Source organism: Anser brachyrhynchus, assembly GCF_964034855.1.
Source record: "Anser brachyrhynchus genome assembly, chromosome: 3".
In the NCBI taxonomy this organism is placed as follows: Eukaryota; Metazoa; Chordata; class Aves; order Anseriformes; family Anatidae; genus Anser; species Anser brachyrhynchus.
The window spans coordinates 109,869,703-109,886,126 of record NC_137696.1 but is presented as its reverse complement, the minus strand read 5'-3'; the positions used below and the strand labels follow the sequence as shown (position 1 = coordinate 109,886,126).

The following is a 16,424-nucleotide window of genomic DNA, read 5'->3' as shown; positions in this document are numbered from 1 at the left end:
GATCTAAGACACTGAATAGATGATACAGTTTAAACTATGTTTTGCTTTTCATATCATGTTATTTAAAATAAAAACAAAACAAACAAAAAAAAAGAAAAACAATGCTGTATTTATATAAGTTGGCATATTGGATGTGTCTCACAAAACAGATTTCGTTGGTTTCCTCCTCCTCTTCAGTTTTACATATTTGTTTCATAAGTCTTTGGAGAGAAAATCTGTGGGAAACAATGCAATAAAGAAAGGCTCAGTGTAGCAGAGCAGCATGACTCATTTACAGCTGCTGGTTTCATTCCCGGTCAATGAATGAAGTGCTTTCAGCACGCCTGGATATAGTAATTCTGGGGCTTGTTGTGGAATGAAATATTTTTGAATATTATGGTCTTACGCACCAGTATCATCATCTGTCAAAAGCAGGAGTCAGCTGAAAAATGAATAATTTTCTTCTTTCCCCCTCTGTCATTCTTCAGATAGATTTCTACTTCTGTTTGCTAGCAGTGTAGTGTTAGCATTGTTTTGGTAAACTACTGCAAAAATACACCATATCAATTCTGTACTTTCGGTTTGCTAAGTAACTTTTTTCAACTTTCTCCTTCATCTAAACTTATAATGGTGTGAGTTGAATGTGCAGAGCCCTTAACGTTTTTATTGGATGGTATACTTCTGAGTTGCACGTTGCTATTCTTTGCACTTAAGAAAAAAGATCTGTTAATAAACTGAATACTTACTAAATGCTAGTTAATAAAATGACTACTCTAGCTGTAGTCTTTGTGCTCTAGCTAGCAAGGGATTGTGGAGTTCATGTATTCAGCTATTTCTAACAGCGTAAAATTGTTGTCTAATGTTTGCAGGTGACATCAGTTATACCAGATAGATATCTTTTAAAATTGTTGTTGATGAGGGAAAAAATATTATAAATTACCCTGTATTAAATCAAATCAGCCATCTTCAAGTCAGCCTCTTCAAGTCCTGTGAATAGTTGAAGAAACTCGACTTCAGGAAAGGAACTGTTTGAGTGTTTGGATCAATCACATCTTTTATTTTCTGAGTATGTTGGATTAGTACCTTGAAAAAGCTGTTGAGAAGAAAGGAAAATGAATTGATGAATTTCACTTACGTATCACTATTATATAAAATAAATTCTTTTTAATATAGTAATAAAAGTTGAGGATTTTTTCTTGCCTTGCTAGTTGTAATTTAAAAAGCAAGGGACAATCTGATTAGAGTGCTTTGGAAGAGTTGTGAGCTCACACAGAGGGCTAATGTCCTGTAACTGGAGGACTTGATCTGTATTGCTGCTGCAGAGCCTTTTGGCTTCCTTGCTTCCAACTCCTTAGGATTACTTTGAATTGTGAGAGCAATGGGCATTCTCCTCCCCATGGTCATTGGTGTAGCCAAGTGCCCCATGGTTATGGTGGTTGGGTGCATGCACCCGACGCCTGGCTCAGCAGAGGCAATATTTGGGAAGGGCTCCAGCCTACATGTAAGTGGCCATCCTAATTTGAGAAGTTCAGCTGAGGAAGTTTTAGTGGCTGAGCTGACAAAGCAGAGCCTGAGGTGAGTACTAAAAGTGAGAGGCGGTGTTCAGGATGAGACCTCTTGCTTTTCCCTGCACAATCCACATGATGGTAGCTGCTTTCCTGCAGAAAAATATTGTTTGTTTTGAAGTATTTGAGCTTTGACGTGCATTGTAAACACTCAGAAGTGGGATGTAAACAGCAGCCTTGTGCCATCAGTGGAAGTCTGACAAATTGTGCACTGCTTAGTAAATTGCTGTGTACTTCTATTAGGTCTTCACTGGTTACATGTGGTGGGTGCTGTGAATGTACACCTAACGGAATCGTGCAGGTTTATTGTTGGGCTTTACCCATCACTACTGCTGCATAACAAACATTGAAGGCATGTACCTGAGAGTTGAGCTGCTGTCTCAAGTCATCGCAACCAGCCCCTGTTTCATAGTCTTGATGCATCTCATTGAGTTTGTTTTTCTGTCAAATTGCTCAAGCAGATCAAAGTAGGCTGTATAAGAGAGGGAGGCATCTGTACTGGGAGGCAGATAGCAATGCCACCCATTCTTTTGCTTCAGTACAAGTCTTTTTAATTGAAAGCAAGTATGTTGCTTGGATTGTTTTCTGTTTGTTCAAGCATCTAATGCAGTGATCCTCAGTATTTAAAAATCTGTGCGTAGCCTTTGAAATGTCACAAATATTTTGAACAAGCTCTATGCTGTGTACTGCACAATATTTGTAATACAGGCAGTTTATAATTCCTTTGTTTCTTTTTGTCCCATTGCAGCAGATGCAATTAATAATGCAGCAGGGTTTGGTTTTAGAGGCTATGACAAAAATGGAGTTACACGTTGGGACCTAATATCAAATCTGAGAATCCAGCAAATAGAGGTTTGTTCATTGCTCTTTTAAATAAAATACCTGCCCATGTATGTATTTAATTGCAATTTCATTAACGTTTTCTAAGCATTTTGTTTATCAAGATAGTGATTATGTTTTAAATCAGAAATGACAAGTTCACACCCTTAGGGAAGAATAGAAAATAGAATCTGCTTTGAATATGTTTTACTTGTCAGTTGATTTCCAAAATATTTTGTGCTTATAAATAGTTGAGTAAATTCCTTATTCAGTTAATCTCAAAATACTTTTTGAGCAGTTTATATGCCAGAATTCTGGAATATTTTGTAACGTTTCACAATTACTGAAATAACTGGTTTTGTTTTGTTTTACAGTCTTCCACAAGTTTCAAGATGTTTCTTGATAACTGGAATATCCAAACAGCTCTTTGGCTTAAAAGGTATTTATTTCTTAAAGGCAAGCTATTCTGCACAGAAGTTTCTAAAATAAATATTTCTTTGAAGATAATTTAGCACTTAAAGCTAGAGCCCGCAAAACAGTACAGTTGTTTAGCAACTGCATGGAACATTCTTCTCGTAATACTTGCATTAAAGCCTCTGAATTTTGATCACTTAGAGTAAACTGTCAGCTAGTGATGGAAACTGTTTAAATTCACCACTGGCTATAGGTAACGTAAAAGTATTAATCTACAGAGGAATCTCTTTTCTTTTTTCCCTGTTCCCATTCAAAGCTGTGCATGTAGCTGAGAGCAGTAGGCAAAGCATACATTTTTGGCTTCTAGCACGTGGAAGTTCTGAATTCACACAGTGATACAGGAACTTCCATACATTTCCTGAGAGAACGTTTTGCACTCCTTCTGTAATGGGTGCATGGGAAATATCAAACCGTACAATGTGCTATCAAAAAAAAATTTGCAAATGAATATCCCTCAGATGCATTTCTTCCCTTGTCTGGGAAACAGGCATAGTGCCCGGTGAAGTAAATCATTCTACTTTTACCACTTCTTTGTGGTAACTAGAAAGTAAAACAACAAAGTATTCTTGAGAGTAGTACACGGGTTTTGTTTCCCTTCTTCCAGTCTCCGCATAGATAATCTTTTATAAACAGGTGCAAGTTTAACCTAGACACCCATCTTGGGATCACTCCGAGGACTTTATCTCATTCTTGGATGGCTGGCAGCAGGAAGTTGCCTCCATCAAATTTCTTTATAGTCAGTGCTCTTTTTTCATAATTTCTTCCCTGAGTATTTATCTGACTTAGTAATAAAATTTAAGCAAACAAACAAAAAAAACAACAGAAATAGAATTTCATGTGAATATTTTAGTTGGCTCCATAGGCCCTAGAATCTGTTGCTAGGACAGCAATGAAGAATTGTATGCCACAGTTATAAAAGTGTATCATTTAATAAAGTAAGTTTTAAATTTATATATAGAATAGAGGTTTATCAGTATTAATACTTAGTATGGTTATATTTCAGTAACCATTCAAACTCTTACATTGAATGATTTTAAAGGAAAATTGGTTTACTGCAGAAAATGTTACCATTTCCATTGAATTGAAAGGAGAAAAAAAGGCGAATCCATTGCTCTTAGGGTGACAGTAAAAGAAGGTGCCAAAAGAAATTAATGCATCTTCTTTAATAAATATTTTTAGAACAATTGGAGAAGAATCTTTGAGGATAGTCCAAATACGTATTGATTTTTGCCACAGTGAAAGGGAGAAAGGTGGAAATTTTTCTTAAAGTTAAATTTTGAGTAAAAGATTGTTTTAATGATTACATGCAAAGACTACAAGTAGTGGCAGTGAATATATGATACGAATACCTATCACTTTGCTAGTTGCAATGCTACAGCAGTTTAAATAAGATAAGCTCATACATTACTTTAAAGATTAAAAACTTAATATCTCACTTATTTTCCATTCATAGAAGTACCTAAAATCTTAGATATTTACCTCACAAGAAATACAGAACTGCCAAAAATAAATAAATATTGTTTCTGTTTCTTTTCTGATGCTCTTGGAAGCCATCAGAATTACAGGTTTTAAACCCTGATCGTGCGTAAAAAAAAAAAAAAAAAAAACACCTTTTGTAAAGACTGTTATTCAGCTAACTGGTCAACTGGTCATCATAAAGTTTAATGAGCATATCAGAAAATATAGCAGTGCAAAAGTATTATGGTTAGAAGCATACATTTCAAAATAGATATTTACACATTAGCATGTATCAACAATATATATATATCATGATAATGTTTCCTCATTGGGAAATTCCTCACCCTGTTCGTTTTTTTTTTGTTTGTTTGTTTGTTTGTTTTTTCCTCAAAGGAAACATCTAATTATGTTTGTAAAACCTCAGTGGTCCTTGTTTCTCTCTTCTGGCTTCTTCCCAGACTTCTTACAGTGGATGTAGTACTTCTAAGACCTCCAAGGTCTTTCCATGGCTTGTTACAGGCAGAATGAATTATTAAAATGGCTTAATTACCTTTCTTTTCTTTAGGTAGCACTCCTGCTAGTACATCAGTATTGCATCTGTCTTTGTTTGCAGCAGCAATTGACTGTTTATTCGTGCTCAGCTGATACTCAGGTTTTCCATACCATAGTTTCATATTCATGATCATTACTTTTCCAGTAGCGTTACGTAGGCAGTTACTGGTTTGTATCTTCCACTGTTCTGAGGTGTTCTAGACTTTGGACTTCATCTTACCGATTTCAAACCATTTCAAATCTGTCAAAGATAATTTTGGATTCTAGTTCTTTATCTGGTGAGAATACAACGCACATCTTCTCTACCTCACTTTCCCTCCCATAAAGAAGGAAGGGAAGACAGGGAGAAAAACACACTTCTTAGCCTACCACCCAAGCTAGTAATGAACGTATAGAACGAGGCCGAGGACAGTACCTTGCTGAGCACTTGATGCATCTTCCCACTGCTAGAGCAAATCACAAATAACCTGAACAACCCACACTTGAACAGATTTTCTGAGCCTGTTATAAGGACCCTACTACCTTGGTTTGCTTTTAGGAATGTCAAGTGAAGCATTTGAACAGAAATTCTTATTGAAAAATCCACAGCGGAATTTTTAAGCTTACTTTTAACTCTTTGCAATTGAAACCTGATGATTGTTTCTAGTACGTATCTTGCCTGACTTGTGTTGATATGACTGATAGATGATTGATTAGTCAATGAAGTTAGGTTTTTAGCTCCTGAATTCCTTACAGGGGAAAATCTGCTCAGTTAAAGTAGCTTAAACTAAAGAAAAAGGAGTTTTAAGCCATTTATCAATATATTAATGATACGTAATTAACCAGCAGTCAGTGAAATACACATTCAGGATTCATGTCAGTACTACAACAGGTAACATTTTGTAAGAGCATGGTGTTGTGACTTAATAAACAAATTTCTAAACCCTCTTCTGTAGCTAATCCCAAAGAGTTTTAAAAATGCACGTACATGCCCACAGTTACATGCAGCCTGCCTACATGCCAAAAACCCTGCAGGTTACAAAAACACACCTCCTTTTTCGAAGTGTGGGCCCCCTGCTTGTGCACGCTGCCTGTGGGAGATTGAGTTCCCCAGTTCTATGTGAACCTGCTGATTCACATGCCAATTAGGAAAGCAGGCAACGAATTCACATGAATGCAGCTGACAGGGGTGAGATATTGCTCCCTGTGTATTGCTTACTGTACTGACATTCCCCTTGCTGGATGAAGGCTACTTGGTGGCCACTGGGAAGGCTGCTCTGTCTTGGCACTGGCAGAGGTCATGATGCTCGTGGGGTGACTTCTGGCAGCGTGAAACCAGGTTTTGACTCCCGGTGTTTTTATTCCAAGGCATCTCTGAATTGTTGCAACTTTTCATGCTGCTTTTGTACTTCTTTCAGGCTGACACCTTCTTTGTTTCAAAAGTCTCTTTGAAATTCCTGGTTATTGTTTAATCTGGCCAATGTTACTTTCTTCATTAAGGTTATCTATTTTGGGCGAATGACCTCAGATAGTTTAGTGTATTACTTACACAGGTATACACTTGCACCCTACTTAAGGCCCACATTCTTTTCTTAACAGCTGTTGTTAGCCAAGCCCTTTGGTGAGGGGAGGGGGCTGTACTGGTGCCCCACCCTGAAGAGCTAGTGAGATAAAACTCACCACATCTATTTGTCTGAAATAAATTAGCAGAATACAATTTTGATCTTTCCCTGTTCAGCTTCTGTCTTTTTACCTTCTGCTTTTTAACACCAACTGTATTACTTAGCCTTAACAATCTTTTGTATATATGGAAGTAGTAGTAAAATAGTTAAATAAATAGTGAATGTTTCGGTTTTCTGTATCATTAGCTTGTCTTCCTCTTTCAATAGTAGACTTGCATTCTCTTCTGTCTTCCTGTTACATGCTATGTATTTATAAAAACCTTTTCACATATTGGTGTCAATGCCCTTTTTTTAGTTAAAACTCATTTTTATATGTTAGTCTTAGATTTCTGTTCATGCATGCTTGTGCTGTTTATTTTTGCTTCACTTTAGTATGCATCTGTTTCCATATTTCCTATTGCTTTTTGGTTTTCAGATCATTAAAGAACTCTTGATGAAGCCATATCAGGACCTTACCATGCTTCCTATCATTCTTCCACATCATGATGGTTTGTCACTGTGTCATTTAATGTTGTCTTTTAGAAGCTACTACCGCTCTTGGATTCCTTTTTCCTTTTGTCCTTCTAGAACTCCTTATTGTAGGACCTTGCCAAGTAATTCAGAGTCTCAATTTTTAAACAGCGAAGTTCAGCATTCTCCGTATTTAATATTCTTGCATCCCTAGACTCATTAATTATCACTTCATCATCATGCTCACCTGATTGCCCTACACACACATGTACAACTACAGTCTCTCTGTTACTCAAAATTGAAGGTAGTTGTTACTTTTCCCCTTCACCCATAAGCAGATTCCATTTTATGGAAAATATATATCGGACTTACTGCAAGAGCTTGTGGGATATTCTGTGCCTTCCAGTCTAGCTTTTCAACATATTTTTAGATGGCTCAAGATCCCTTATTAATACCAACACCTGTCTTTGGATGCTTCTGTATCACTTCACTATAAATAAGTACCATAAATGATGGCACTCAGCTTAGGTTAGCACTGAGGGGTTACATCTGCAGCTGTGAGTAGCTTTAGATATTTTCTCTAGGTCATAATTTAGTGGCAATGTTATTAAATAATAGTAAACTGCAGTTGTATTGCAAATATTATGTTAGAGGCGAACCTGCTAAAAGTATAAATGTATAAATAGTAACAGGAGAGATTGATGATCTGTCTCTCATGTTATTTACCTTGGTTTGTCTTTCATTTGTTAGAGTGTGCTATGAGCGAGCCACCTTCAGCCCAACGATCCAGACGTTCATCCTTTCTGCCATTTGGCATGGGGTTTACCCGGGATATTATTTAACATTTTTAACAGGAGTACTAATGACACTAGCAGCACGAGCTGTAAGTACCAACCAAGTATCTTCTTAAATAATAAGTAGTTTTGTGAAAGAAAATTGAGACCATGTTCTGTAGTCCAGAGATGTGCTTTACAGATGACACAAACAGTATGTCTGATAGTGTTTACTTTTTATTTATGAGAACAGTGGGAATGATTAATTACAAAGAGGGAGTAATCAGCAGAATGAAGCAATGTACACATCCTATAACATCTTTGTAGCATATCTTTTGTGTAAACTCTTCCTCTCTTGTAACTGATCATGTGTCATTATGCCATGCTAAACAAGGTGTTACCTGGGATCATTCTGAAAAAGCCTCTCTTATCATTGATGATCATTAGCTTGAAATTTGAGGGTTAGTGCTAGATATTTATAGACTCCATCCCCTCCCTAATTTCTGTCCAATACTGTTATAACGATGGTAACTAAAGAATTCTCCCCCTCAACAGCAGATAAACATCTGTAGTGAAGTTACTACTTAAAATTGCCCAACCAGCAGCACAGTAATAATAACAAACTTTGCTGTTGCTATTTAGAGCAAAATGGACCCAGCAAATCTGTCAAAAAATTTCTCACAGTCCTGCTGGAGAAGCTGAATAAGAACAAAGGCAGGTTTTTCAGCTGCTCAAGGGGAAAGAGGAGCAAAATATTCAGATGTCAGCCCAGACCAGAATAGCAGACCGCTTTTCCATTGAAAGAGCCAGGAGACTGAGAAATGAAGCAGACTGCTCTTTCTTGCTGTGATAGCTAGGGGAAGGTGGTACTTCAGATTTAGATTGTTGCTAACAGTAATAAAACACCTGCTTCTCTTACTTCATGGAGATGTGGGTGTAGTCTTTGTTTGACAGAATTGACTCCTTTCTTTAGAATAAGTGTATTTCCCATCTCCATTCCAGTCTCTGTCACAGTGAACTGTGGCATCTGTCAACTAGGGGCAAAAGCCAGGGTTCAGGGACAGTTCACAGGTAGAAGTTGTGTTTTCTCAACAGCGCAAGTCCAGTAAATCAGACTGCTTCCTGCACTTAGTCCTGGGCTTTGCTAGGAAGCTGTGTTGTATTCCCATTTCATACCATCAATCAATAAAATATTGAATAAAAAGATTTTCAGTTTCTGTACAAACAGGTACTTAATACTAACTGGTAAGATATGTTAGAGGCACTTTAGCATGTTTATTATTTAACTCTATTAGCCTTTATTAAGACTGAACGAACTGGCAACTCCAATTCACATTTTCTTCTCCTGCCATGCCTAAATGTGTATTCAACTTGTTTTATTCCCTTTAAGCATTACATGCTTCATAATCAGATGTTTACTATGGGCAATTATAGATTTGTCTTAAATGTCATCCTTCAGGTCCTACAGTACTCCATTTCTCTACAAGAAATTCTGTAAAACTTGGATGAAGCTTTACAGAACTCAGGAGCAAGTCACTGTACGTGGTGATAGGAGAAAGCAGGGGAGATGACAGGCAGCAAGGTAGAAGGGTATGAGGCTAGAATGACTTATCTTTCTTAGCTTAACTAACAAAGTCTGAGCGGGAATGTGATACGTACATGGGAATATGGGTAAAGAGGGCAAGAAAACCGAAAAAGGGTTTTAATGTAAAGAAGGAAATCAGCATAAGCCAGCCTAGAATTATGTTTTGGCAGGAAGCCTTCAGAGGAGTGGTTAGTGGAACGACCTTTCATGGAGGGCATTAGTTAATTTTCCCCCACGTCAGTCCTAAAATCTTATTTGTCAGGTGCAGGAACCTTGTTGGAGTCTGGAAGTCAGCAGATGATTGAGATAATTTAGGAGTTATTTTGGAGGAAAATGTAATTAGGAGGAAAATGTAAACCTTAGAGGAATCCATTTTGTATCTATATTACCAAGAGGGGTTGATGGCATCCCCACTTAAGACACTTGTTTAGTGGACTCATATTAGAGGTTCTGTCTCATCTTAAACAAAATTGAACTCAAACCTATGCAGGTTTGGGATTTTTTGAAATACCTTTCCTATTCCATTATTCAAACAGGATTTTACAAACAAAAGAAGACTAAGCATATGAAATAATAAATCTTTTTATAATAGTCCCACTTGATTTTAGTTCTTATTAAGATTCCTGACATTTGTCATTAGAACTGACATTTGGAATTTTCTGGTTTCTTTTTTTTTATTTGTTTGGTTTTTGTTTGTTTGTTTTGTTTTTATCCCACTAGTCTTAAAATATATCTTAGCCATTTACATATGTTAGCTGCTTACTACACAGGGGCTTTCAGCAGAAGCCTTCTGGTTTTCATTTACTCCAAAACTTTGTATTTACAAAATGCGTTGGTAGAATAGAATGCCTGCCACATTCAGATAAGTAGTCTAAAGATGCACTGGATTTAGCGTGGATGGGTGCTTATACATTCTTTTAATTTGGCTTAAATTCTTAAATAGTTAAAATTCCTGCACCGGATGAAGCATGCTATCCTAAAAGGCAAGGAATTTGAATTGACTCCCTTTGAAGTTAATGTATTTTAAGTATTTTAAATGGACAAGATGCTTGTCCAGACAGTAGCATTTCTATTCATCCTATGAATTTTATGGAAAAATTCTATACAGGAAGATAGCAGTAATTAGTTTATTACTAATCTAACTTACTATTATCTGCTTTTTCAGATAAGAAACAATATCAGACACTATTTTGTTGAATCTCCTACTGTTAAACTATGTTATGATATTGTAACATGGATGACAACTCAAGTAGCAATAAGTTACACAGTTGTGCCATTTGTACTGCTTTCTGTGAAACCGTCTCTCACCTTTTACAGGTAAGCATGTTCTGTTTCCTTTCTCTTTTCTTTAACTCAAAGGAAATGGATGTATTTTCTGTGGCAGAAGATTTCTGAATTATATTAGCGATAATTATCAGATTTGTCAGTTGAGCAACCTATTTGTATTCTAACATGTGAGCTTGGTTTTTATTTAAGAAACAATGAAGTGCTCTTGTTTTCCTATCATAATGGACTTATTTTTTCTTGCAGCGGGAAAATAAAACAAAACCTTTGAGATGAGTTTATGTCCTTGACCTATTTTATATCAAGACTAGATAATGACTTCCTACAAGTAACTTTTTTGAAATAGTAAAGAGATCAAAGCAGATTTCTCTTCACTTGGCATCTGGTACTTAAGAAATTTGGTACCATCTCTGATACAGCACTAAATACCATGGGAGACTTTATTTCTATTTCTCCCCTTACTACTTTTTAATTTAAAAAGAAAATATTCATGTTTTGCTTAGATATTTTATGTGAAAAGTACTGTATGCAAGTAGGTCTCCTTAAGTATCTCATAAGATTAGTCAAGAGTTTTGTTGAACTAGTGTTTTTACTTGTTGTTGTGGTTTTTTGTATTTTTTTTAGCTCCTGCTATTTCTGTCTTCATATTGCCAGCATCCTGGTGCTGTTGGTATTTCCATTGAAAAGAACTCAAAAAGGAAGTAAAAAGCATGAAAGCATCCAGCCTGTGTGGTCCAAAAAACTAGAAGAAGAAAATCTTTTGCAAAAGAACAGTTATTCCACAACAAATAATAGTTTCAGTCAGAAAGAAGAAATAACCTGCAGATATCAAGCACTAAAGCAGTGATTGAGAAGTACTATGATGAATATATTTTGTATGTTTTCAGAAACCCATTTTTAGCACCTTTTAAAGGGGTTTGTATTTGTTTGCAAAGATGTTTAGTATGAAAAGAATGCATTACCTAGGAAAATCACATACAATAGCAAGACTGGAAACAAAACAGATTAACCCCTCCCATGCCATGTCCCTGTGGGTCACGCCTTATATGAAGATATTACCATTATTTCAATGGGCACTCAGGACTTGCAGCGTATGTCCATAGGGTCATATGTGTGCCCTTTGCTGAATGTACGTTGTGTATCCCAAGGCACTGATGGGGTGAAATAAAATTGTGTCAATCTAGGGTTAACAAATGGAAATTAATTTTTCCAAATGAATGACTTGCCTTAAACCCTCTATTTACTGAAATATTGTTTCTAAGTGGTATTTTCACGATTTTGTGGAAAGCGTATTTCAAATATATGATCCTATATGCTATAAAGAAGGTAAAAATATGAAATGCAAAGTCATTAGAAGGTTTTCGAACCTCCTCTTTAAAAGGGAATTGCAATAAGCATCTCAGTATTTGGAGGGTTTTCTTAAAGTATCTCAAACAATTACAGTACATTATGGAACTGTAAACTTTACTGATGCCAAATTATAGTTAGGTTTCTGTGATAAAGAGTAATTACACATGACCCTTCTGAATGGATTAAAAAAAAAACACATACACCTGGAGGTTCACCTTTTCCAGAGCTTGACAGCTCCATACTGTTTCTTTTAATTTAAAGTATAAAACCACTACAAAACATCACCAAGTAGGCTTTGCAGCTAGAGAAGGAAAGGCAGCCGTAGGACACTGAAGACATTGTGTAAGCAGCAGGACTTCAATGAAAAAGTGTTTTTACCCTTAAATACCAGAAATACTTGTTCTAGAATAGAACTATTTTACCAAAAAATGATTTTTAATACTTAAAAACAAAGTCATTTTAAATTTTAAGGCATACAGTAGTTAGTTGATGATGCTTGAGGTATAAAAATGTCAAAATTAACTTGAGATCTAATTCGTATGGTGAAATGTGAAATCACCATGATAACCAAGTTCTGTATGCTTAATCATTGATGGCCCTTTATGCAAAGAAGTATATGAATTAGAGGAAAAGATTTCTCTTTAAATTAGGATTTAAAATGCAGATTTCACATAGTATTTGTGGGTAACAGTGAAAGAAAGAAATCCTTGAGAATATCAGACTAACTGAATTATGGAAGAAGGTCAAGGGAATAATGCATTGGTTATATCTATTCCAGATCATTTGTTGTGGTGATTGTCCCTGCAAAAGTACTGTGTTAAAGGGCTACATATTGCTTATATTCTGTGTTTTCATATGATTTTATTTTAGTAAATCAACTGTTTATCCACACGTTGTACCAGTTTTAAAGCTAGAAAAAAAAATACTACTGGAGAAAAATAATGCAGCTTGTTGGTTAGTAACCTATGAATGAATGAAAAGTTTTATCATACTGTTTTGATCCTGAAATTTTTGATCAAGTATCTGGACTGGTGGGGTCAATATTCCTAATACCAGGGGAACTGTAATGGTCATCAGCAGCCCTCTAGGGACATGACCATGCAGAATTAGTCACAATACTTGTCTGACTTACTCTCTAAAGAACCAAATCCTAAGTCAGGTCAGAGCTGTTTCCTTGCTGTGGTAGTTCTGTGTCTGTCCTTTGTCTCCTTGCTTAAAACTCCAGGAGGAAAACACACTTTTAGAAATTATTACATGTAGGTTAGCACTACTTAACTGACACAGAAAGGTGGAACTAAATATGGAATGAGTCTTAGGTGGGCAGGGACGTTAAGAGTTTCAGTGACAGCTGTATTATCTTTAAAAGAGAATAATCTGATTTCTAAATCCTTCTGTTGATTACCCAAGTAGACCTCCCCATGGTGTTGCCGTTGTAATCATTTGTCTCTACAAAATGACATTTTTTTTCTTCCATTGTTTATAAGCAAGGGCACACTAATTTCTTTATGCTTATTTATCCTTATTAGAGCTAGAATCAGGAAAGACATTTTCCACTTTCTGCTCTTGGAAGGACATTCACGTTAAATAACAAATAGAACTGCACATTTCTGGGTGGGTGAGTAGATTTTGGGTTGATTCTTTCAGTATTTGCTGCTGTTCGACTTGAATTCCTCTTCTTGTTGGTGCAGGCTATATATCTACTCAAACAAGCAGTTTTGGATGCCAGTACATCTCATGTGCCATTTTTCCATTAATAATCTGGTATTCTCTTCTTGTCTTGGCAGAAGTGCCAATACATGCGAGGGAGGCTTCTGAATTCTTCATTAAGAAATACAAAAGGAATTGCAAGCACTCCCAGAAAATAAGCAGATTTAGGCTAGTGAAGTCCAGTACTTCAGCATGAGTGAATTCACAGATACAGTTTTGTTCAGAACTTACATGCAAGTTAAAACTAATAAGAAAATGTGCTTGCTTTAGCTGGTCACAAGTAGCAAGATACGGGTTTCAAAACTGGACATGACTGGTTTCTGTGTGCAATACAATTAGTTTTTTCTTCATGATTTGAACCCCTTAAATAATTGCAACATAAGAAAATGATGACAATTTTATTTTGCGTAGAATTTCTTTTTAATTGTAGTGTCCTAAAATTTAGTTTTTTAAATATCATTGTTGAATATAGAAGTACTTGAAGTACTTGTAACAAAAGTTGCTCCTTATGCAGATGAGTTCTCTTGAGGACTACATAAGGAGGTTTTTTGGTTTTTCTTTTAAATGGCAGCACTCTGATATTAGTCAAATTGGGTTTTGGTCATTGTTTTCCCTCAGCTTTGCTAGTGTTCTGCCTTGCTACCACGAATGACAACGTGGCACTGGATCCTTTTTATTCGGTCAGTCAAAAAGACAAGAGCAGCCAGCCCAGATGCTTTAGATAATCTTCAAGTTTTACACACTTAACTTCCTAATAATGAACTTGAAAGGATGATAGTGATTTACTATTACTCTTGCTGAAAAAAAAAGGTGGAAAGCAAATTGACTAGAACCATTTTGGACATAAAGGAAACGTGGTTTTCAATGTTCTTTCACTTAACTAATGTATATCGAAAAGACAGAAGTCTTTTCTGTATTCCAGATGAGCACTCTTTGAAAAGTAAATGTAACATATTATTCATAATTTTATGGTGCTTTGCAGATATTTGCCTATTGTGAACAATTCAAAGAGGCACTTAATGAGTTAATATTAGTTACTAAATGTAGTCACCCTGCTAGTAACTATTCACTTGCTTAACCTTTTTTTAACCTTTTATGCTTCTGTATTAATGAAAGAGATATGTGTTATATATATATTTAAAGACTAGTTTCAGTGGTGCCTACTACTGTTGTAATAGGGAAGGCTTTGTTAGCTTTACAGTTACATTATGCCCTTCCTGAGGAAACTTATTCTGTGGCCATTCCTTCCGCTGACATGTAGACAAGGTTTCAGTAATAGGTGACACTTTAAAACATATTATCATGTAAAAAACATTATCATGTAAAAGTATTGATATGCATTTTAATATGCTCTTAATAGAAATCATGCTTTAATGAGAAGACTTTGCAAAGAGATCTTTGTGTATTCCGTGCTCTACGCTGACTTGTGATATGAGTTTTACCAGTAGAGTATATCAAATAGTAAAAGAATTTTACACTTATTTAACTTGTTCCCTTTCCCCTGTGGGAATAAGTAATATAAACACAAGCACTAAGCTTGTATGACAGGATGGACACGAGGTAGTTGTGCCCCTTTTACTGGCATTCATCTAGTTGGTTGTAGAACTTCTGATGCAGATGAGATCTGTTTTGCAAACACCCCCTTGTGAGAGCCTGGCCTCCTGTCAAATCAATATCAAAAGTAATTTTAACAGAGTCTGGATTTTTCTCTCGGAAGCTTTGCAAACAAATTGTTGACAATTTGTTTAAGTACACGGGCAGGTGTATACTTGTGTTTGCATACAAATGTGTCACTGTTGCTTACATGTAAACTTTCACGTGTTCAACTTTATAAGTTGACCTTGAGAGACAGAGAAATTTAAAAGCACGAGCTAGAATAATTTTAGGCTTTTTTTCCTTTACCCTTAACTCTTTCACTTTGTAATTTTCATTGAATTCTGAGAGCAGGTTTGATTTTTTATTTTCCCAGTGAATTTGGAAATGCTGCCATTTATTTTGTAAGGTGATCAGTGTTAGAAAAACAGATGGAAATAAATTTCAGCTTTTTATTATGATGCCAACCCTACATATAAAAACATGTTCTGTGCTGATCCATCACAGCATTTAAGTACACAATTATTCTTTATTTATTTAGGTCCAGTAGCGCTCAGAACAGCACTTGGTATATTTTTAAGTGCTGGCAAAACATCGGCTGGCTGTAAGTGCTTCAAGTTAAACAAGTACTTAAATGCTATGCTGAGTAAGTATCTAAGCAGATACTCTACTGAATCGCACCTACTCTCTGCCCAGATTACCAGATCTGAGGCCTGAATCTCAGCTAGTTGGCACCGTTAGCCTTTCCCCTCCTCACAGCTCACAGCTCCCTGCACAGAAGTCCGTGCAGTCTGAGCGTGTCCCATCAGTGGCCAGGAGGATTTGGCACAGAGTTCCTGGGGTGGCTCACGCTGCTAACGCTACAGGCAGGGCTGGACAGAGGAGCTTCTTGCAGCCCCAGCTGCTGCCGCTCTGCGCTAGACCTGCCTGGAACTGTGGTGGGTGTTCTATCCTAACCTGGACACTTTGCAAACACCACAAAATACAGGCATCTGCAAAGTTTCCCTGAGATGTTTTAACTTCAAATGTTGCAACGGTTACTTATTATGATTAAAACTAAACAATTATTTTTTTTTAATTTCTTAAAAGCGAGTTTTGAGATGAGCTTTTTGTGTATTTTTAACAAAACCTATCACGTGTAACAGTTTTCACCCCATAGAATAATATCTAAAAC

At 36.2% G+C, this 16,424-nt stretch overlaps 1 protein-coding gene across 1 annotated transcript in view; it reads left to right on the top strand.

Moving 5' to 3' along the window:
- Positions 1-13,675, top strand: part of MBOAT2 (membrane bound glycerophospholipid O-acyltransferase 2) — a 92,581-nt gene extending 78,906 nt beyond the window's left edge. The window contains exons 9-13 of the mRNA XM_080585973.1: positions 2,293-2,396; positions 2,738-2,802; positions 7,709-7,841; positions 10,482-10,633; positions 11,225-13,675. Of these exons, the coding sequence (XP_080442099.1) occupies positions 2,293-2,396; positions 2,738-2,802; positions 7,709-7,841; positions 10,482-10,633; positions 11,225-11,447 (677 nt within the window). The 3' untranslated portion in view covers positions 11,448-13,675. The remainder of the gene's footprint in view (positions 1-2,292; positions 2,397-2,737; positions 2,803-7,708; positions 7,842-10,481; positions 10,634-11,224) is intronic.
- The last annotated feature ends 2,749 nt before the right edge of the window (positions 13,676-16,424 follow it).